This window comes from Beta vulgaris, chromosome 8 (genome assembly GCF_026745355.1).
Source record: "Beta vulgaris subsp. vulgaris cultivar EL10 chromosome 8, EL10.2, whole genome shotgun sequence".
Classification (NCBI taxonomy): domain Eukaryota; kingdom Viridiplantae; phylum Streptophyta; class Magnoliopsida; order Caryophyllales; family Amaranthaceae; genus Beta; species Beta vulgaris.
This window is the reverse complement of record NC_079209.1, coordinates 35,426,362-35,449,234: the sequence shown is the minus strand read 5'-3', so window position 1 is coordinate 35,449,234 and position 22,873 is coordinate 35,426,362. Positions and strand designations below refer to the sequence as shown.

General features: G+C 34.2%; 2 protein-coding genes across 3 annotated transcripts; one reads left to right on the top strand and one right to left on the bottom strand.

Annotated features, from left to right (window-relative positions):
- The first annotated feature begins 1,607 nt into the window (after window positions 1-1,607).
- LOC104901364 (DNA replication licensing factor MCM2) lies at window positions 1,608-7,260 on the top strand. The gene is made up of 17 exons (XM_010688929.4): window positions 1,608-1,936; window positions 2,045-2,226; window positions 2,926-3,101; window positions 3,199-3,388; window positions 3,733-3,952; window positions 4,042-4,249; window positions 4,325-4,459; window positions 4,540-4,731; window positions 4,808-4,980; window positions 5,069-5,257; window positions 5,366-5,482; window positions 5,654-5,738; window positions 5,820-5,969; window positions 6,062-6,187; window positions 6,297-6,479; window positions 6,721-6,882; window positions 7,002-7,260. The coding sequence occupies exons 1-17, from the start codon at window positions 1,716-1,718 to the stop codon at window positions 7,119-7,121; spliced, it is 2,829 nt and encodes a 942-aa protein (XP_010687231.1). The 5' UTR covers window positions 1,608-1,715; the 3' UTR covers window positions 7,122-7,260.
- A 5,593-nt stretch (window positions 7,261-12,853) lies between these two features.
- Window positions 12,854-19,573, bottom strand: LOC104901363 (protein TIFY 6B). 2 transcript variants are annotated; one of them, XM_010688928.4, is made up of 7 exons: window positions 19,195-19,573; window positions 16,296-16,426; window positions 15,912-16,165; window positions 15,716-15,806; window positions 15,028-15,352; window positions 14,853-14,910; window positions 12,854-13,198 (listed from the first exon to the last, which is right to left on the bottom strand). In XM_010688928.4, the coding sequence occupies exons 1-7, from the start codon at window positions 19,283-19,285 to the stop codon at window positions 13,102-13,104; spliced, it is 1,047 nt and encodes a 348-aa protein (XP_010687230.1). In that variant the 5' UTR covers window positions 19,286-19,573; the 3' UTR covers window positions 12,854-13,101. The 2 variants fall into 2 exon arrangements, with proteins under 2 accessions (XP_010687230.1, XP_010687229.1); XM_010688927.4 differs by having other exon boundaries at window positions 16,296-16,429; window positions 19,195-19,572.
- Window positions 19,574-22,873: the final 3,300 nt, after the last annotated feature.

Sequence of the window (22,873 nt, the reverse complement as noted above, 5' to 3'; positions counted from 1 at the left end):
GTTTAAGTATGTACTCAGCACCGTTGATTATGTGTTATTTATGTTTCTTTGTTGACATGTAATGAACCATTCATATTCAATGGGGGAACAAATTAGTTATGATCATGATGCTGCATGAGTTCGGGCATACGTGGGATACTCTCTGCTTTATAAATTTTTTAAGTATTTGTTTGAACCTCCTAGAGTTTGTTTATAGTTTACTTAGGGTCTGTTCTCTCCGGCATAAAACAGTTGAATTGAAGTGAACTGAACTGAATTGAATTGAACTGAACTGAATTGAACTGAACTGAAATGAATAATGATATGTGAGAGTAAAAGTATTGTCAAGAGCTGAACTGAACTGGTCTGAACTAAACTGTTCACAACTGCACTGAATTGAACTGAAAATAAGGTGGAGAGAACAGGTCCTTAGTTAATGGTTTTAAATAAAATGGGTTAATAGTGACTCTTGAGTTGTAGATTACATTTCATTTCCGCTGCAATTTAATTTTCATAATAATGAGTAAGTTAATGGTTTAATTTCGATAAGTCTTGCGTTTCACCGACCACCGTGACGGTAACACTCCCAAAGTCAATGCAACATAGTTTAAACGTGTATGGATTTTGAGGGTGTTATATGTGGACCTATTTGTTTAGCCCACAACGGTCTGGTTTGGGATTTTGTGGTTCTTGATGCAGGTTTGACGAGCCCTTGGTTTGATGGGTTGTATCGGGTTAGTGGGTTTTTTTTTTTTTTTTATAAAAATATGTTTAAGCAAAATTATTAAGCATGAGTTAGTGAGTAATGTTAATGATATATTAGCCTTTATATGCACGCTATGCGTGCAAAATCATATATTCTCTAATTACTTCTAGTAATAATTTTTGTCAAAAATTATTTGCAAAAATTGAAAAGGGGAACTATAGTTATGTTTATTTGTTTGCAAATGATGAAGAAGAGAATATAATGATGAGGAAGAAGATGTTGTAGAGTAACTTGTTTTTGGGATAAGAGATAAATTAAGGATTTTTTTTGTAAATATGGTTGGCACTTGACAATTATCCTTCTCTTTTTATTTTTATGTTTTACCTTTTTCGTATTTTTTGCATCCCCCATGTGTATTGCATAATTTTGGCCTTAATGATATTTATTATCATGATATCAAATATTTTTACACTCGTAAAGTAATTTAAATAAATAACGATTAGTAATTTTCATGATCAATAACTTTTATTTTTATTTTTATTATCATTACATCTTACTTATTGCTATCTATACTTTGATAGTAATTTAAATACAAATGAATACAAATATTAATGGTTTCGCAAGCTATCCTAGTCCGTGTGCTGGGCTGGTCGATTTGGTCAGCGGGCTTTTATGAGTTGGGCTCAAAAAAATCAACAGGTGACACATCCAGCAATTTCAAGATTTTCAAGGTTCTTGATAGAGATATTCACAAACCTGGTCTATATGGCCCACGTGACGGGCTGGGCTAGATCGGTCCGCACTTTTGGCAACCTCTCCTTAAAATAAAGGTTTCCCAGCCCGACGAAGAAGAAGTGGTATCTTTCCTGGGTCCCGCCGCATACACATTAGGCGCGAAACTTTCCCGCCACATCAAGTATTAGATTTAGCCCTAATAGTCTGAGTGGAGTAAGAAGATGCAACTGCAGAAGTCTTAGTCCGCCAAAACACAGAGCAGCAGCAAGTGACATATAGAGAAGAAGAGACGAAAATGGCTGGAGAAAATCACTCCGGAGATAATTTTCCAACGACGCCAGAATCTCCAACTTCAGCAGGATTCCCAACTGATCAACTTCCTCCTAATACCAACACCAGTGATTTCGACGACGATGAAGAAGAAGCCGCTGTTGATCCTCAAATCGTGCGAGACGAACCCGAAGATATTGAAGAGGAAGATGATGGCGAAGATCTTTACAACGATGACTTCTTCCAGTAAATCATCTCTTACTATAGCACTATATTTGTTACACTCATTTATAATAATAAAAAAAAAACCCCACTTATGATTTTCTTTATATTTTTGGGTAATGAAAAAAACAGTGATTACCAGGCTTTGGGAGAGCAAGATCAGTATGAAGGGGAGGGGCTTAATGATTCGATGGAAGATGAGAGAGATTTGGATCAAATTATGAAGGATCGTAGAGCGGCTGAAATGGATCTCGAAGCTCGTGATGCTCAAACTTCTCGTAATCGCAAACTTCCTCAGCTTCTTCATGACCAGGGTATTTCACCGTCTTTCTTTCTCAACTTAATTTTCTTATTTTAACATTGAAATGGTTGCTTTTGATAAACTATATGATTTTTGATGCAACACTTAGGCTGTCTTTGGTTTGGTGTGGATTAGATTCGTCTTAATCCAAACATATATCAACTTTTATACTTCCTCCCTTACTATATTTTAGTCTGTTTCAAAATAGATGAAAAGTTAATCTATTTGGTACTTTTCTCTATCTCTCTCCTCATCCTCATCCTCATCAATTAATTATACATAATTAAAGATATTGGATAGCTTGTAGACAGGAAATGCCGCTTGTATTTAGAAACAAAGGAAGTATATTTTAACCATTGGAGTGTTTGGTTCGAAGTAACATAATGTTGTTGCAATTGATGTTGATTCTAACGCTCAAGAAAGAGTCTAGGCCTCAATTGACATTCATACTTCGCTGCATTATGAAATGGGTTTTCTGATACTATGATGTAATCATGCACACATAATTTATTTCTTGTGGTTCTAAACTGCTTATCAATTTCTTTTGGAATTTTGTAGTTCAAGATATATTTAATTTAATGGTTTTTAACTCCTTAAAATTATACAAATTGTGTATCTATTGGCTAATTAACTTGAAAGCCTATGGCTATAGTATAGAGGTCTGTCCTTGAGGCCATTTATCAGCTTTGAATGATTGTGGTAATGATTGCAGATACAGACGATGATAACTTCAGGCCTCCAAAAAGGTCTAGAGCAGACTTTCGTTCCCATGTTGGTCGTAGCTACGATGACACTGATGCTGAGCAAAGCTCACCTGGAAGATCACAGCATGGGCACTCTAGAGAGGATGTACCGATGACTGATCCAACAGATGATGAGCCTTATGAGGTAATGTGTATATGTATATATTCATCTGCGGATTAGTGATTGATATTCATTGTTAGCTGCTCTATTCCTTCTTTTATTCAGTGCGCTTTATTGGCAGGATGATGATGATGGTGAGGGGGACTTTGAGATGTACAAAGTTCAAGGAACATTAAGGGAGTGGGTGACAAGAGATGAAGTACGTCGCTTCATTGGCAAGAAATTCAAGGACTTTTTACTTTCTTATGTAAACACGAAGAATGAGCAAGGAGACTATTTATATGTCCGGCTGATAAATGAGATGGTGTCAGGTACGATATCTTAAGAGGAATTGGAGAGAAAGGGAGGTGAACTACTTCCCTTGTTTGGTTAAGAGGTCGGGCAAAGGAAGGGGAGGGATCTATGTTCTGTCCTTTTTTATTAAACACCATCCTTCCAGAATTGGAGGGATTTGGACAGAAAATAGAGCTTTGTTTTTCATCTCTCTTTGTTTCCCTTCCCTTCCTTTCTCTTGTATGTTGCTATCCAAATAAAGTGCTATATCATTTCATGATGTTTTATCTTCGAGGTGTTGAGTCATAATGAATTATGTGATCATTCAGAGTGTATTTGTTTCACGTAAGCTTGTTTTGACAATGTGATACCTTTATTACAGCAAATAAATGTAGCTTGGAGATTGATTACAAACAGTTCATCTATGTTCATCCAAATATTGCCATTTGGCTTGCTGATGCTCCACAATCTGTCTTGGAGGTCATGGAGGAAGTTGCTAAAAAGGTTGTTTTCGATTTACATCCCAACTACAAAAATATTCAGCAGAAGATCTATGTCCGCATCACAAATTTGCCAGTTTATGACCAGATTCGTAACATAAGGTAGAAAGAGACTATTTATTTAGCTGAATTATTGCTTTTGAATGATTGCGGGATTTTATAACTCTCTTCTCTCTTTTCATGTGTAACAGACAGATACACTTGAATACCATGATTCGTATTGGGGGAGTGGTTACTCGTCGTTCTGGGGTCTTCCCTCAGTTGCAGCAGGTGAAGTATGACTGCAACAAGTGTGGGTCTGTTCTGGGGCCCTTTTTTCAGAACTCCTTTTCGGAAGTTAAGGTTGGCTCTTGCCCAGAATGTCAGTCAAAAGGACCATTTACCATCAATGTTGAGCAGGTAAAATGTATGAGAAGTCTGTTTTAAAAAAAATTATATGCTTAGAGATTATTATCTGACCTTGTCATGCTACAGACTATATACAGGAATTATCAAAAACTTACTCTCCAAGAAAGTCCAGGAATTGTCCCAGCTGGACGACTTCCAAGATACAAGGAAGTGATATTATTGAATGATCTGATAGATTGTGCTCGACCTGGAGAAGAAATTGTATGTTGCTGTCATTAAAATTCAATCTTTTCTGCGGGAGTAGTCCCAGTTCTGACTCTATCCTCTTTTATGTAACTCAGGAAGTCACTGGAATTTATACAAATAATTTTGACTTGTCGTTGAATACAAAAAATGGTTTTCCAGTCTTTGCTACAGTAGTTGAAGCTAATTATGTAGCCAAGAAGCAGGACCTCTTTTCTGCTTACAAACTGACTCAAGAAGATAAAGAGGAAATCGAAAAGTTGGCTAAAGACCCCAGGATTGGAGAAAGGGTATGTTACCTTGCATCTGTAGATCATTTGTTTTATTGTAAAAGAATACTTATATATAGTTGATTCTTTTCCCTAGATTGTCAAGTCCATTGCCCCATCAATTTATGGCCATGAAGATATTAAGACTGCATTGGCACTAGCAATGTTTGGAGGCCAAGAAAAGAATGTTGAAGGAAAACACCGTCTGCGAGGGGATATAAACGTGCTTCTCCTTGGTGACCCAGGAACAGCAAAGTCTCAATTTCTCAAGTAAGCGAATCTACACTTACTTTCTATTGGTGAAGTTGGTAAATGCAAACTACTATATTTACTGCTCTGTTGACTATTTATGGAAAAGGTATGCTGAGAAGACAGGACAGAGGGCTGTTTATACTACAGGGAAAGGAGCTTCGGCTGTAGGTCTCACAGCGGCAGTGCATAAGGATCCTGTGACCCGGGAATGGACTCTAGAAGGTGGAGCACTTGTTCTAGCGGATAGAGGCATCTGCCTCATTGATGAATTCGACAAGATGAATGACCAGGACAGGCAAGAAGATCTATGTTTCTTGTAATTTTTGCTAAATCAGCAATACGAGAAAAGTATGTTCTGTGACGGAAATTCCTGTCGCTTAGATTTCTTTATTGTTATCAACAGAGTAAGTATCCACGAAGCAATGGAGCAGCAGAGTATAAGCATATCAAAAGCTGGAATTGTGACTTCACTCCAGGCTCGGTGCTCTGTCATTGCTGCTGCAAATCCAATTGGGGGAAGGTAAACAAGCTTGTATACGAGTTCTTCAAGTTCACATAAAAATTATTCTATGTTGCCACTTCTCTTTGCTTTTATATATCTTGTTTGCTGTGTTGGAATTAAGATGACTATTAGTTCCCATACAATGTTCAAATCTGCTTATACTTTATTAAAATAATGTATTGTTTTCAGGTATGATTCTTCCAAAACATTCTCACAGAATGTTGATTTGACAGATCCCATCTTATCTCGTTTCGACATCCTGTGTGTTGTTAAGGTTTGTCAATGGACCAACATCTATCTCTACTTCAGCATCACCTCATTTAAACCCTTTACTGACATATGTTTACTAATGAAGGATGTGGTTGATCCTATTATCGATGAGATGCTAGCAAAATTTGTTGTAGATAGTCATTTCAAATCAAAACCCAGTGGGGCAACCATAGATGACAAGTCGAGTAATTCTCAGGAAGAGGCAGACCCCTTGGCTAATATAGTTGATTCTGAGGTGGCTCTTTATGTCTAAATAAATTCTCTAATCTCACTTATGAACCTGATTACTTGTGAATCCTGAACCTTTTTGTTCTCTTTTCTTTCCAGATTATTTCTCAGGATTTGCTCAAAAAGTACATAACATATGCGAAGTTGAATGTATTCCCTAGATTGCATGATGCTGACTTGGATAAACTTACACATGTCTATGCTGAATTGCGGAGGGAATCTTCTGTGAGTTGGAATACTTTTATTGGCTGTCCCATTAGATTCCCTGTTTTTCTCAATCTAAGCTTATTGATAGTCAATAAACAAATCTCATATTGTGTTAAACTTGTTGCAGCATGGACAAGGTGTCCCAATTGCAGTGAGGCACATTGAATCTATGATTCGAATGTCTGAATCACATGCCAGAATGCACCTGAGACAGCATGTTACACAGGAGGATGTTGACATGGCGATTTGTATCTTGCTTAATTCCTTCATTTCAACACAAAAATTTGGAGTGCAGAAAGCTCTACAAAAGGTAACCGCGAGATTAAATCTAAAAACTGTATACCAGCTCTGAGTAAAGAATGGCTATCTGTTACAATTGAGGATCCTTGTGAATAACGCCTCCATAATACAAAATCAATCAACATAAACATAGCATTTCATAGTAGATTAATTTTGTTTATTGGAAAGTTCATCTAAGCTTCTGTTTATGGATAAGATTTTTGATAGTTTTCTATAGTTCCTAATGGTTCTTACTAAATCTGTAAATGCAGAGTTTTAAGAAGTATATGACTTACAAGAAGGATTATAATGAATTGCTCCTGCATCTTCTACGGGGACTTGTGAAGGATGCACTGCATTTTGAAGAGATTGTGTCTGGTTCTGCTTCAAATCTTACTCATGTTGATGTGAAGGTTGAAGAGTTGCAACATAAGGTAGTTTCAGCGGGCATGAACCCTTGAATACATAAGCATTGAACATGTTTGTCCTATAATCTTCTTCGTGGAAGAATGCAGCAATCTTGTATTAACCTTTCGTTTGTGGTTTCATGCAGGCTCGTGACTATGAAATATATGATCTGGAACCCTTCTTTTCTAGCAGTCAGTTTGAGAAGGCCAATTTTAAGCTCGATGAGGAAAGGGCAGTTATTAGGCATCCACTAGCTAGAGAATGATAGATGTATTGCTTTTTATGAGTTCAATATAATGTTTATAAAAACAGATGTTTTAATTTTGAGGATCAATTTGGATAAACTTGAATGCAATGTTATTGCGCAATTTAGAAGGTGCACTGACTCAAGTGCATAATGTTCATCATGCATTCTATTATTTGAGTTTAAAGTGTGTTCTTGTCATTATGACTTATGTGTTTTTGAACACATGTTGTACAAATAAGAACATGAATTTGTAGTCTGTACCTTTGAATACACACGAAGAGAACTTGGCTTGATATAAAAAAGAACATAAAAATGTTTAACAAGAAAGTAATAAGGACAATGCAAAATAGGTATGTCTTTAATTTAAAAGGTTGATATAATAAGAACATTTTAGTTTAATTAGAATATGACATTAGTATCTAATTTCAAATTTATTGGTGATATTTTTTATTTTGAATTGTATGTTCTTTCATTTTGAATTGTATGTTTTTTTAGTATGTATGTTTTTTGATGAATGAAAATCAAACATGTTTATTTGATTTTGAACACCATGTTCTTTTTACCTAGAAAATTTACTAGAAAAAGTTTATATTCTTTTAGATGGATGTATGTTCATTTGATTGCACAGAGAACATTGTGTATCCTGTTGCATAAACCATGCTTTAGGGCTTAGTATGTTCATAAGATGAAAGTCTATAGATCTTTATTAGAAGGTAAAATTATGAATGAACACCCAAGAATACAAATCTTCCTTTCCAAGGCATTCTTTGTTAAGGCAAGGACATATTTCTTGATTTCTTGTTAGGGTTTTATTTTAATACCGCAAATGAACGATATTGTAGCACATATGGGTCGAATTCAGGAAGGTGTGAGACTAAACACTAGTTGACTCTAGACTATGAAATAGCTACACAATTCAGATATCAAGAAAAATTTATAAATTAATAGCTAAACCAATGAGAATATGACAAACTCGATGAATATGACAATTAAAAAACTAACATTAAGTATCACCACTAATATGAATTAATCAAAAACATAACTCACATCCAGGTTATTCAATCATACTTTAAGCGAGATTGACATTCCCTTATGACTCATTAATAAAACACAGATGCGAACCGAAACTAAATACTGAATCATTTCTCAATACCTAGAATTCACTTTCGTGATAGTAGAATACCTAACTAACATGCATGTCTCCTATTTTCGTGGTTTACATACATAATTACAAGCATTAAGAACCAATATCAAATACTCCCTCCGTTTCCTAAAGATCTTCCATCTTTCCGTTTAAGTGTATTTTCAAAAGATCTTCCATCTTTTACTTTATTCCTTATTTGGAATTTTTTCTCCTTTTTACCCTCTCATGTCTCTATCATATGGTCTACCATTACATTATTAATTCAATTTTACTCCCTTTCTCTCTCCTACTTTAGCCCCTTTTTATTTGTTTATTTATCTTAACCACTTTCTCTCTCATACTTTACACACCCCACACGGCCACACCCCACATAAATTGATTCTCATTGGTTTCTGTAGTAATAGTAACAAGGAAGATCTTTAGGAAACGGATGGAGTAATTCCCAATTATTGTTCTCACCTATTTTCATGGGAGAATTCAAATCAATGACAAGATTATCTAATTAAGACCCAACTTTCATTGATGAACTCAATTAATAAAATAACAATTTACCATCAAATAAATAACTCCTAATTTCTACTCCAACTTCCGTTGATAATATAAAACTAGGGCTACATTTTGATGCAAAATTGACAATAAAAACAACCTTATCAAACCCTAAACATATAACTCAATAACATGGGAATTAGAGACAATTTACATGATCAATCCATACTAGGGCTCAACTCAATCTTTGATAAAAAGACTACTCACTTGAAAACATAATTAAAATATAATAAAGAGAACAGAATAAAACTTGATACGCAATACTTGAATTGAAGATGAATCCAAAATCTTGATGAAAGTCACAATTTTGAATCTCCAAAGTAACAATAGAGAATAAACTAGGGCAAAAACTAGAGAGAAAAAACCTAATAAGAAAATAACGTGAAACTAGAATAATGAATGATAGATAATATATAATCTAACTTAATTAGAAATCCTCCAATATAAAGTTGTATTACATGCGTTTTAACTTTATCTATACACTTCACGTCGGGGGAGAACCAAAAATAAAGTGCAAAAGTATGAGAGATAAACTAAAAAGGTGGAGAAAGAAACTGAAAAATGAGAGAGAGAAACTAAAAAGTGGGTTAAAACATTAAAAAACGGATGACATGGGTGAAAAAAAAGGAATGGATGTGACATGTTACCAAAAATAGAAAAAACAACAGTGTAGATCAAAAAGAAATAGATTAAAAAAGAAAGTGTTTAGATTAAAAAGAAATGGAGGTAGTATCGCCTAATATTAGTAGCAAACCAAGTTACAAAATAAGGAATGCCAAATAAATCATTATAAGTCCGCAATTTTGCACTTCACACGTGCGTATGAAGCGTCAGCAAAACTGAATCTCTCAAAATGTAGCTCACCTTGGGCCGTGCAACCTATCGTTGTAAAAATATTCAAGCCTACTTTCCAATGTTGCTGAAATCATCCAATTATCACTGTCAAGTCAAAAGTTATGGGTAAAATAATGAACATTACTCAATGTCCGCAATTCTTTAATCAATTTCCAACTTCGTTTTAGCTCCAATTTGCACTCAAATATGTTCGCAACGATCTTTATCAACGTAGCTTGCTTCCAATTGCTCATAAACACTTAAGCTTGTCCAACAATACTCCAATTATGTTCTTAATACCTAAAATTCATCAAAGAATACCAAAAACACACAAAAGGAGTAATATTTCGCAATTAAGTAATAGTATGCAATTATGAACTATAATACACCTCAATATTAATAAAATGCAACCGAAATGCACCTAAAATACTATATAAAATAAAATATAATACATCATTTCTACAAAGAGATTAATACAATTTTTGATGGTTAAAGTCATGCCTAATATATGTGAAATCAATTGTTCCAAAAATCCAATATAAAGGAAGCGATAAATGAAAACGAAATAAACATTACTTGAAATCTCACACTTGGTGTAAGGCATAGTGTATTGGAAGCCAAACTAGACAAAAAAATAAGAAAGAAACATTATCACAACAGGCACTATAAGGATAATACATAGTTGTGCCACTTTCATTAGAGAGTTAGTACTATCTCCGTTCCTAAATAATATAGTTATATTTTAACTTTTAACACGATTCACAAAATTCAATTTGACTATCATTTGTGATTTATGAGTAAGAAAAAATATAGTCAGGTTGAGTCTTATTTGATTCGTCTCGTTATATACTTTTAGAATATACTCTTTTTATAAAAATTATGAATACAAAATTAGATATATTAGTGATCAAAATTTTGCATCAACATGTGTGAAAAGTGTACGTATAACCATTATTTAATATAAGAGGTAGTACTTATTAGGCAGAGCATTTGTGTCATCATTTTAATATCGTCCAAACAACTCTTCCCAAATCTCTATTATATAAGGGAAGGGGGAGCAATGTCGTCCTCTTTTGAAATGCCTTTTTTGCCCCCTTTCCCTTTCTAAATTACAAAAGGAATGTCAAAGTCAAAATCGACACTCAAAGAAAACTACCGAAAATTAATTTACAACACTCACTCACAAATCACTTAAAATAAGAAACTTTACAAATCACCATACAATTGAGAAAATCACTTATAAAAATCACACAAATCACTCAAATAATCAGGAAACTTTATTAAAACTTAAAATTACATACAAACTAAAACTAATAACCTAGAACGTCAATACATACAAAAACATTTACAAAACTTTACTTACAAATCACTATTCTCAAGAACCATTCACAATTAATGGTGGGTCATGATAAAAATTAGAGGTGTATTTGTAGTGAAATCAGAATTTAGAAGTTAGACAAGGAAAAACATTATTTACTTTTTTATAGTGTTTCCTATATATAATGAAACTTTTACATATATTTGGACCTATCTTTTTCTATTATATAAATAGCGATTAATTATCAAGATAAAAAGGTTTATGTAAAATATCATTCAAGAATTAAAGTACAACATATCTCTATTATATAAGGGAAGGGGGAGCTTGGTGTCCCCAATAAGAGACTATTTACCCCTTCCATTCTAAATTACAAATTCACTTACAAATCAAAGGGGCTTAAAATACAAAAAATAAATTATAACAATCACTCACAAGTCAACTAAAATCATAAAATTTCATAATTTGCATTATGCAAATCACTAAAATGAGGAAGCTTTACAAAAACTTTTAAAAAAATCACTTACAAACTATAACCTATGAAAAAAACTTTTGAAAACAAAGTGTCCACTTTCTTTACACGCGTATGAAGTACTGTACTTAATTCAAAATCAACTAAAAATTATAATATCATAAATCATAAATAAGTTCAATAAATTATCTATTTTGTTCATAGAATTTAACTTTAAAAAGTAAAAAAAAAAAACAAAAAGAATGGTGAGAGACTTAAGTGACAGAAACTAAACCAATAATCAAAATTTTCAACGTAAAACAATTATACTTCATATGTCTTATGTTCAAATTTTGACTCTTATGCCTAAGAAAATTGAGTTTATGTTTCGAAAAAAATTCAAACACGCATCGCGTGCAAAAAAATCTAGTACTCCATATGCTAAGAGTATTAGTTAATATTGTGTGATATGTTCTTTTAAAAATGCTAAGCAAACAAGTGATACGGTAAGCTAACCTATTTGCAAGATGGGATACAATAAGCAAAATTACTTTAGATAGTGACCTCATCCTAGTGGTCTACCAAAGATTGTTGAGACAATTAACGAGATATATATGATAGTCTCCCATGTACTCAAGTTGTATTATTGCTATATATATAATGGGATTAGAGAAAAGGCAAGCATTTTGACCCTAATATAAATTATATTTCCTTTAATCGTGCATCACGACCAGTGATGACAACTCACCACCGCCTCCTCCGACCCTTTCTCCACCTGTTATCAACATCAACTCGCAGTTCTATCTTGCAACCAACGACCGTACTGGTGACTTCATTATGCCAACCCGTCTCCGTCATGACAATTACGACGACTTTGTCCTATGACATCCAGATGGCACTTGAAGCACATCGTAAGTTTGGCTTCCTTTTGACAGCAGCATCACAGAAACATCCCCACTGCGTACTTTGCCAGACTGGACAATCACGAATGCTATGCTCGTCTCTTGGATTAGTAATACCATTGACACCGAGGTAAGATCTACTCTACATAAATCTCATGAGGATAAGAATCTTTTGGATCACCATCATACTCGATTTGCCTTGGTCAATTGTCCACTATGTAATCCTCTGTAAATTCATGGATTTTATAAATATATTTTAGTATCTATATATTTATATTTAAACATAATTTAGTTTGACATGATTAATTTATTTAAAGAAGGTTGACCATTTTGAAAGTCAAAAAAAATATTTTAAGGAATTAAGGAAGTCAAAATTTATGGATTTTAGATTTGTTCTTGATTTTGCTTCTCTTTTAGGGGCTTTGCCCCTCTTCTTCACCAAAAAAGAAAAAAAAAAAATCGAACATGCAGCATGGCACCGAGCGAGCAAAGTTTTCTAACAGGATGATGCCATTATTTGATACACGAGATCAGGAAGGAAAGCAGCAAAAGTGCAAATAGTGAAATGTGATTTTTTTTTACAGTGGAATTGAATACATACTTATATGTTACAAACTGCATATTGTCTATAAAGTAAAACCTATAGCCACTTTTATAGATTGACAAAATTTCGATGAAGAAGTACAACTAAGTTTAGGGTTAACAAAAAAGAATATCATCACAAAACTCGCTGAACATAACTATCTGACTACAGGGTGAATATATTTTCTGGACATCCCCATTGCCAGATTATATCAGAGCATTTCTTAACTGCTAGCTGGAAGGGGATTTGAGTTGGAAGAATTTACCCCAAAAGATTCTGGAGCGTTCTTGCTGACCACATAAGGAGATGAAGCAGTGACCCTGATAAAAGAAAGTAATTATGTAAGCACATAGCACAATACAGCAACAAACTTGGAGCACATGCCTTCATTCACTCGATTTAAACTACAGACAGGATAGACGCTCTCTTTGAAGGTTGCACAATGAAACTTTATCAGCTTTACAGAGTGCGCCCTTGTTTCAATTTCATGATACCAACAAGAAAGAGGTAATGCCTATGTTACTCAGACTATTCATTTTACCTGAATTACCCATATCAAGTCGTGAATACTCTTACGTGTATGGACACTAAGACACCTCATTTGGAACAAAACTTTTCATATGATAGTTGAGTCAAACACACTTGGACACGTACTCAATTCCGAGGAACATGGAGTAAAATTAACTAAATACAAAGCATCTTGAATATTTGGAAAGAGAGGTTTCTTATCTAAGATTTAGGAACCACCACAGGCTCTAAAAGATGGTCTTAAAAAACAGAGGACAGATAAAAAATCGAAGGCCATGAGACCATAGCATTTCTGCAACAAATTTTAGGAACCTACATATGCTCCGATGGAGAGCAAAGAAAACAGGCAAGAGAGTTTAAATACTTCTAGGTCATGCTAGGAATTGAAGCACAGGTTGGCATCTTCTAGCTCCTAAAGTCATCCACCAATAGGTGCATTACAAAATCACATCTAAACAACACTTATAATAGGCCAATAAATGCCAATTCAGTTTCCAAGTAGGTGTCTTTTGCTGATTCTTTCAGAAACGAAATACGGGCAAAAATGAAGCGGAGTGAAATGGCCCATTCACAATTTTTGAAAGCTACATCACAATATATCCATATCAAATGGAACCCAGGAACAAAAGATTCTTTCAGGATTATCTTATCACGTCTATTGAGGTATTGCAATGACACAGAGCATATTTATGGGGTTTTTTTTGGAACAACCTTTAATATTTAAAACTGCTTAGGGGTAATGTCGCATACTTCTGACCTTGTCCCCAAAACAGATTCAACCCCTCCACACAATTGTAACTTTAATGATTGGGATAAGTGGTTTGTGGCCTTTCCAGTATATATAATATGATGACTACTTTATATGGAGTGTTCATACTTCATAGGTTTATTATATGCATAAAGACTAAATTATCGCAATACTATTTCAATTTTCAAACAAAGAGGAGGCATAGATGGCTTTACTCATGAAAAAACAGATCCAATTCTTGTCAGAGATGGTAAGATTTAGCACTAAGATAGATGCACACATCCTCATCCAAACCAATCAAAGTTGGCAGAGGGGTTGTTTCTGAAGGACAAGTGAATAACCTTTCTAATAAGTGTTCTACAATTCTGCCACATTCCTCAAAAGCTTTAGGTATTGATATGTATAGAAGGAAAAGAAATCAGAAGTTACTTCTTAAAGACATAATCCTACTCCTAACCTACTCTAGACTACCACTCAAAAAATAGCAAGCGGTACCAAAGTACATAACCACATGTACTTTATCTTAATCCAAGTCTGTATACAAAAAAAGAATTCTGTTTATTGTTCTATCACCAGCTACTTTTTAGTATCATTTTTGTACAAAAACCCGCAACACCATGAGTTTAATAGCGCATTGTTGCCAGCGAAAATATATTCGCATGGCTGGAAATTGGAATGAGAACTATTAGAATTCTTACCTCTCTTTTCTTTTTTCCAGGAATCTTGCAAGAGATGCTTTCCGAGCCTGAGGCACAGCTGCAGTAAAAAACACAATCATTATCCATGAGTCAAAGGAGAAGTGGAAAATAGACAAAGATATGCCTTAACACCAAGATGCAGAGATAAACCACAGAATACCAGGTGAGGATATACCTGATGAAATTGATTTTACACCGCCAGCACCAACAAGAGAGCCTGAATCTGGAGCTTCAGTAGCCTTAATATGAGCATGGACAATAACTCCCTTGACTACATCTACTTCAGCAGCACAAGTAGATGCAACTGCAGAAAGTGAGCTAACAGGTGAGGGCAAACATATAGAGCTTGAGAATCCTTTGGACTGATCAAGAACAGCAATTTCATTTGTTGGTAGCCTTAGCTTTGGTGGCTGCACTTTGGGTAGAGAAGGAACTGCAGCTGCTGGAGCAATTGAATTTGCGGAGTCGCCGTTTCCAGCTAATAACATTATGGCTTGAGCCTAAATCGTAAAATTTGTTGTAAGGAGGAAGACGAGACAAAGAAGCTGATATGACAGGAAGCGAAAAATTACTCCCTACGTATGGAATTAATTGTGGCATTGCGCTAACCCTTATAAATAAGGATATGACATATTTCTTTTATCTAAAACACCCTTCATGATACTTGGATTATTCTTACACTTTCTGTATTACTCAACCTTAATACTTGTATCTTTGGAATATATATCACATATAATTACTAATCTAGAAAATATGACAGATATTCCCAGCATGATAGAATAGTACGTGTTACTATCATTTTTCAGATGGAGTGGAAGGAGGGGGAAGTTTCCAATAGGGAGAGTAACAAGAATAAGGGATACCTTCTCAGGAGACACATTATCATAGACACAAACTGATCCATTATAGAAGATGGTCAACTGACAGGGACCACTGGAGATACTTGGAGAACTCCTACAAGTAACAATCTTAGGCACTCAGTTTCTATGGAAAATGAATTAGATGAGATCTAGACAAACAAATTTTATTAAAAAACTAAAACGCATAAGCACAACATACTTAAGATCAGTTGAGCCAACAAAACAATTTCGAGGTGGAACAGAATCAGCTGACACGGCAGAAGTACCTCCCAAGGCAGAATTCCCTACATTTGGTGCATTTGAGGCCATATGAGATGGAAGTACGGAAGAACTTAAAGCAACAGGCCCCATTTGCTTTGCTTGGCCAATAGCCGAAAGCACATCACTTGGTTGAAAATGATGACGAGTAATAGAATATGGACTTCCCGCTTGCTTATTCAAAGGCAAGTTTATCTACAGTTTCATATCGGCAAACATTAATTACCCTAAAAACAAGATCTTGTAACACCAAAAATAATTCGAAATTGTTCATAAATCAAACTGGGGTGCACATAACTGTCAACTTAAAATTTTAAAGACAAACCTGTGGAAAACCAGGAGGGTATAGTTTATGATTTTCTTCTTGCTCCTGAGAAGATTTGGAAGAAAGAATTTGGGAAGCTGTAGAACTATTCTTTGGAAAGGACCAGTGCAAGCTAGATCCTCTCATTGCCACTGCTAAAGAAGGTTAGTTGTCAAAGACACAGGATCAATTCCTTCTCAATCTCAAACTTTATTGTCCTATTTGATATCTAAAGTGCCAATAAGTTGTGAAGTTCAATAGTTTTATTTTCAATCAACTTCAACGCCTCGAATTATGAGCTTAAACAAAGATGGCATATACAATTTTAAAAACAGCAACAGATTCGCCAACAAATTAAAAAAATGGGGAGGACGTAATCACGTAATGAATTTAAAAGAGTCATAATGTTGCGGTACACATATTAACGATTATAGCAACAGGGAATTATACAACTCCACCAACATTATAAAAGTACAGAACCCACATCAATGAATTTAATAGTACATTGTACAACCATGCATCTGACAGTTAAACCTTCGATGCACTCAATTCCCTGTACTGTCATTTTAACAAAACATTGTTGTAGCCATTAAATAGTACAGTAATCACCACGACCATATAAAGAATATGTTACGAGACAATTATATAATCGCGAAGTTTCCTGTGCGTACCATGTCACAGAGTTGAATTGGTGACAGATGAGCTGTAAAAACACGATGTCATCTCTTTTTTCCCCGTAAAAACGTGATGCACGGGCTTGGAAGCCTAGAGGTCGTCTTTAAAATTAGCCCACAGGATGATAGGTTTTACTCATTTTTAGCAGTTAATAATCATTAGTCCACAGGTCGATGTGTTTTAATCATTTTGAGCAGTCAATAATCAAAACATCTCAGGATACACCCTCTGTTCTTTAGACTAATTTAGGGGCACAATAACTAATACATTGCTTGCATCTGACCAGACTTAAACGGATTAAATTGTTCCTTTTCTTTGATATAAACCATATTTTCAAAAGTATTCATAATTTTTTTTATTAAATTAAAATTCAAACCCCATGTGCATGTAAGCATAACTCCACTAACTTGAGTCACCACCAAACATCAAGACTTAACAGTAATATTATCTAAGCCAAGCATACTTCAAAACATCAAATTTGCATTAAAAATTTGACATAGAGAAAGTGGTCCCAATTGTTTTTAAGATGAAATTTTCTTCTGTAAATTGTAATAAACAGTGAATGAGAGTACAATTTTTCTTTTAAAAATGTAGCTAAACAGCAACTGGATTGTTAGCAAACAAGAGAGATGTATTAAGATGAACCCATGCAAATGGAATTTATTTAAATATCCTCCCTCTTTATTGTTTGATAACAAATGGTTTATACTTTAATACTTATAAAATAAAATAAACAGCCCATGTCAGGATTACGTTGATGCCTAAATGTCACTATTACTTTTGATGTATGAAAAAAGGAGCGAAATAAGTTAGCCTTTAAGCCATATGTTAAAAATAAGCCAATCTTTTTTATTATCCTTGAATAAGTCAACCTTTAATATCGATCCATTTTTAATAAGGTCTTTTACCTGTTGTTAACTTATTAACCACTTAAATATGATATGTGTAACTCTCTTCAAAGGGATGAGAGAGAAAAGAAATTAAAAATTACAAAAAAAAAAAGAAAAAAGTTATATTATTCATAATTTAACTTGTTTAGGTACTAAAGGTATACTTATTCAGGAAATAATCAAAAGATGACTTATTTTTAATGGACGGGACAAAAGTGACTTATTATTGACAATTATTCCAAAAGAAGAGGGGTGTTTTTTAATACCAATCTTGCTAATTAACCATTTCAAAACTACTAAAAGAAACTTCAAGGGCTAAAATGCTAACACATCAAAATTACTAATAAACCATTTATGGGTACTACTTATGTTGGCCGAAACACTCATGGATTATGGATTACTCCCTCTGTTTTTTTATCTTTCTCACTTGGAATCTTGACACTATTCATGCATAGAGAGAATCTTCTCAAATGTTCTCAATTTATAAGAAAAAACATAGTCATGTGGGGTCTTGTTGATTCGTCTCAATTAGTACTTTATTAATATTCAATCGTTATAATTTTTACTAATATATAATGAAAGATATTTAAGTTTTAAAACGTGCATTGGAAGACGCGCACAGAAAAGTAGGAATGATGAAAAAAAACAGAGGGAGTAATAGTATAGATCGATACCTTTATATATTTTCTTTGAATAAAGCAACTTCTTTTTTCCGAGGGGACCAACTTTTTACTTGCTGCTATCCTAAGCCAACTTTTTTTTTGAAAGGTATCCTAACCCAACCCCAACCCCAACCCCAACCCCAACCCGACATTCTTTTTCTTTTCTAAGTGAAGCCCAAAGCCAACTTATATGTTGAGATAAACCACATAAATTATTCACACAATCGAACTTATCATCATCAAATTCAATTTACACATTTTCCACTTTAAAAAAAATTAAATTACGTAGTTTCAATAGAACTTCAAAAAAAAATGCAGATTATAATTTTTTTTCACATTTCCCAATTTGCTTAAGACATATGGAATCATTTCTAACTATCAGCCTTGGAAATCGGCAATATTTTCCAGCTAAAATATGTAATGAACAAAGAAAACGTACCCAAAATATGTAAAAGAAAAAACATTAACGCTTATCATGATAATTGATAAACAATACTTGGTAGTATTGCTCACATAAAACATAGCTCAAAAGCCAATCAACAATATGAAAGTAGATGAACTTGTTGTGGATGCCAAGACTTAGATAAAATCTCATCAACATACTGCCTTAGTCGCTCATCTACGCCAGAATAAAAAAAATAAAAAAAAAAAAAATTGACCTTGTGAATAAAGTGAGATATAGAAATATAATACCTGAATTAATGAGTTCATCTCCATCATCGGGCTCTTGCTTCACAGTTGATGATGAAGATTTAGGAAGCAAACCCATAAAATCTCTTTCCATTTTCGGATGAATTTGAACTAAGAATCTCAGAAGTCAAAATTCAATTAGAACAATTTTGAGGTTTTACCCAAATGAAAGCGTTTTTCTATCTGATTGCCGGAACTAAGAGAAGTCTTTCTGATGTGTTTTCTTCACCTTCAGCAAATTGTTATAGTAGAAGTTGGACAAGCATAGATTGTGGGTGTTTCTATTCAAATGAATTTGACTGATTTAAATTTATCTGAATTTCTTGATTTTACTGTACTTGAATTAGCTTTATAATCTTGGATGGACCGTTTATATCAACCCAAAAGGCCAAAACTGATTATATAACACAAACCCGGAATATTTTAGAAAAATTAAATATATGTATATATATATTTTTTCTTTTAAGAGCACCATCAATGGTTGCCTTATTTGTGGTCATTAATTATTTTATTACTTTCTCATTCTTTCACCTATCCCACCATTTTTTCTCTCTCCTCAATTTATTTCTTTGCTCATCTTTTTCTTGGTCCATCATGAAGAGCTGGACATCATTTTCTTGGTCAATTTTTTTCTCTCTCCTAATAAGTTAATATTACTTTTATACTCTCTCTCTTCATAACCCACAAGGAGGATAACCATTGGGAGCACTCTAAGTTAATATGAAGTCTCTTGTAAGGAGGGGGGATTGGGGAACCCTCCTTGTAAGGAGTGAGACTCGGTCTTGGAATCTCTAAGATTCTGGGATCGGAGGTGATGTCAACACCATTAGACTATCCTGTGCTGTTATATGTATATGTATATGTATATGTATATGTATATGTATATATATGTATGTATATTTTTTATTAAGGTAAGAAAAAAATTAATTTTATGAGACCTTCCTCGCGAGGGGAACACCTACAATGTCATTACAAGGATTTTATACAGCGCAGAAGAACTACAATGCTCAATTAAGAATGAAGATTGAATTAAGTGACCGACGTTAGCTGTCCAATCAGCAACCTTGTTTGCTTCCCGATATATGTGTTGAATGCGATAAGCAACAAAGCGACCAAGAAAAGCCTTGAATATCTTCTATAATAAGTTGAATTTGCCAAGGAGCTTTCCAAATATTGTTGACCACATTGATCACCAAAAGATTATCACTTTCGACATAAATATATTGAATATCCCGTTGTAAAGCTAAAAGAAGACCTTTTTGAATAGTCGTGGTCTCGGCAACAAAAGTTGTGGCAACTCCTAAGTTATAAGCTTCTGTAGTTACAAGATCCCTTTGGTCGTTATGAATAATTATTTCAGCAGCTGCAGAGTTGTGGGTCACCGACCCGTCGAAATTGAGCTTGAAAAAGGATGCAGGTGGTGAACCAAGCCACGGGAATGACGATATGATGGCGAGGTGATGTAGGGATTTGAGTGTGAGAAATGAAAGTAGTCCTGCGAGTTGACAAGAATCAAGCGTAGTACGTAAAATCCATTCTTGGAAAAGAAATTTAGCTTTATGAAGAATTATATGATTATTGAATGAAGACCTATTAAAAATAATATCATTCATTTCTTTCCAAATGATCCAGATTAAGAAAACAAATTTGATCAAAGAGATTTTCGCATTTTGATCGATTGGAACGTATCAAGAAGCAATATTTCCGTATGGTGGAAATTAAGCCACGAGCAAGTTTCGTGAAGTTCCCAGACTTTTCTAACAATTGTACACTGGTGGAAAAGATGGTCAATAATTTCAGCATGAATATGACAAATAGGGCAAGAAGAAGTTGGAAAAAAATTTCTTTAGTGGAGAATATCTCTAACTCCGATGCTGTTGTGACAAATATGGCCACATAATTTTTTGTTTTTTTCCGGGAGATCGCAACTCTCCAAATCCATCTAAACGTCCATTTTTCCTCCTCAGGGCCCAAGTTATGAGCAAACCAAGTGGTTAATTTCAATGAGAAATCATCGGAAGGGGTACAACCCCAAATATGTTTGTCGATCATGAGCGAAGATGGGAGAGGGATGCCCTGGACCTTACGAATAAGGTGGCCTGGTCAAAATGATTAATTTTTGCAGATTCCACTCTTGGGAGGGTAAAATGAAACTGACAACTTTTGTTGGGAATTTTTTTTTTTTAGAATTTTAAAACACAGATCAGAGCGCTTTTGAGAAATTTAAAGATTTCTTTTATCTTTAATCAAATATCATCTTTTGAAATCCGAAATCAGTTATGTTTGAATTTAGGAAATATTATTATCATCAAGAATAATTAATATTTTAAAATACAAGTAATTATCAAGAATAACAAATTGGACTATCCGAAAATGGGATTTTTAAAAAATTATTAATTATCATGAATAATTAATTTGGTTTTTAGAACTTGGCGTGGTATAAATCAATAGACTTTGAATTCTTTAAAAAAAATTGGACTTTAGCTCTTTGGATTGCCCTCTTTTGGGTTGGACTGATTAAGACGATGGTATGCATCATCATTGGGTACTCATATGGGGAGACACAATCATATGTCTACAAAAGCTCCCACTTTGACCAAGGTGTGTAAAACTGAAAGTCAAAGTATACGGTGTTGGGACGGATAATATTGGAACATACCTTATACCATGCTTAGATGCATCACTATATACTTCATAATAAGTATCATTCCCATCAGGTAAGGATAATAGAGGGGCTGTGGTTAGTCTTTATTTTAGGATGGTGAATGCTTTCTCTAATTCTGGGCTTCAAACAAACTTGGACTCTTTCTTCAAAAGGTTGGTCATGGGTCGGACTACTTTGGAGAAATCCTTAACAAAACGTCTGGAGTGTCCTTTTAGGTCTAGGAAACATATTATATCAGTTATATTCTTTGGAGTAGGCCCTTCATTGACGGCTTCAATCTTTGCTGGATCTACGACAACACCCTCCTTAGAAATGACGTGACCCATAACTGCCACTTTTTCTAACCAAAACTCATCACACTTCGAAAACTTGGCATATGATTGCTTCTGTTGGAGGGTTGATAAATTTATTCAAAGGTATTTCTCATGCTCTTCTTTATTCTTGGAGTAAACCAAAATATCATATATAAATACCACCAGATATTGGTCTAAGTGTGTAATTTCCCATAATTTTATAAATTTTATAAATATATATTTATATATATATTGGTATTTAAATAATTAATTTCTTAAAGTGTTGACTATTTGAAAGTCAAAGGGGTTATTTAATATTTTTTTAAAATAAATTATTTTATTTAGTAATAGTTTGAAAGTAATTTAATAGTTTAAATATTTTTGAGTTGTAGTATAAAAGATTTTAAAATGGGTTAGAGGATCCCAACTCAACTTAATCACCCAATCATTGATTTTAAAAGTACATACACAATTTTCTAATCCCATAAGGAGTTACCTATATAACATGAAGTAAACCCCAAAACCCCGCACACTAAAAATCACTCACCCTAATTTTCTCTCCTCTCTTCTTTTATCTCTCTCCTCACTCGGCTCTCCCTCCCCTCTGTGGTCTTCTCTTCTTTTGGCCAGCACAACCAGCCACCGGACCACCACTGGCAGCAGTGAACCGCCATCGGTATTAGCCAGGTTCGACTTTCCTCCCTCCTCCTCTGCGGCAATTCTC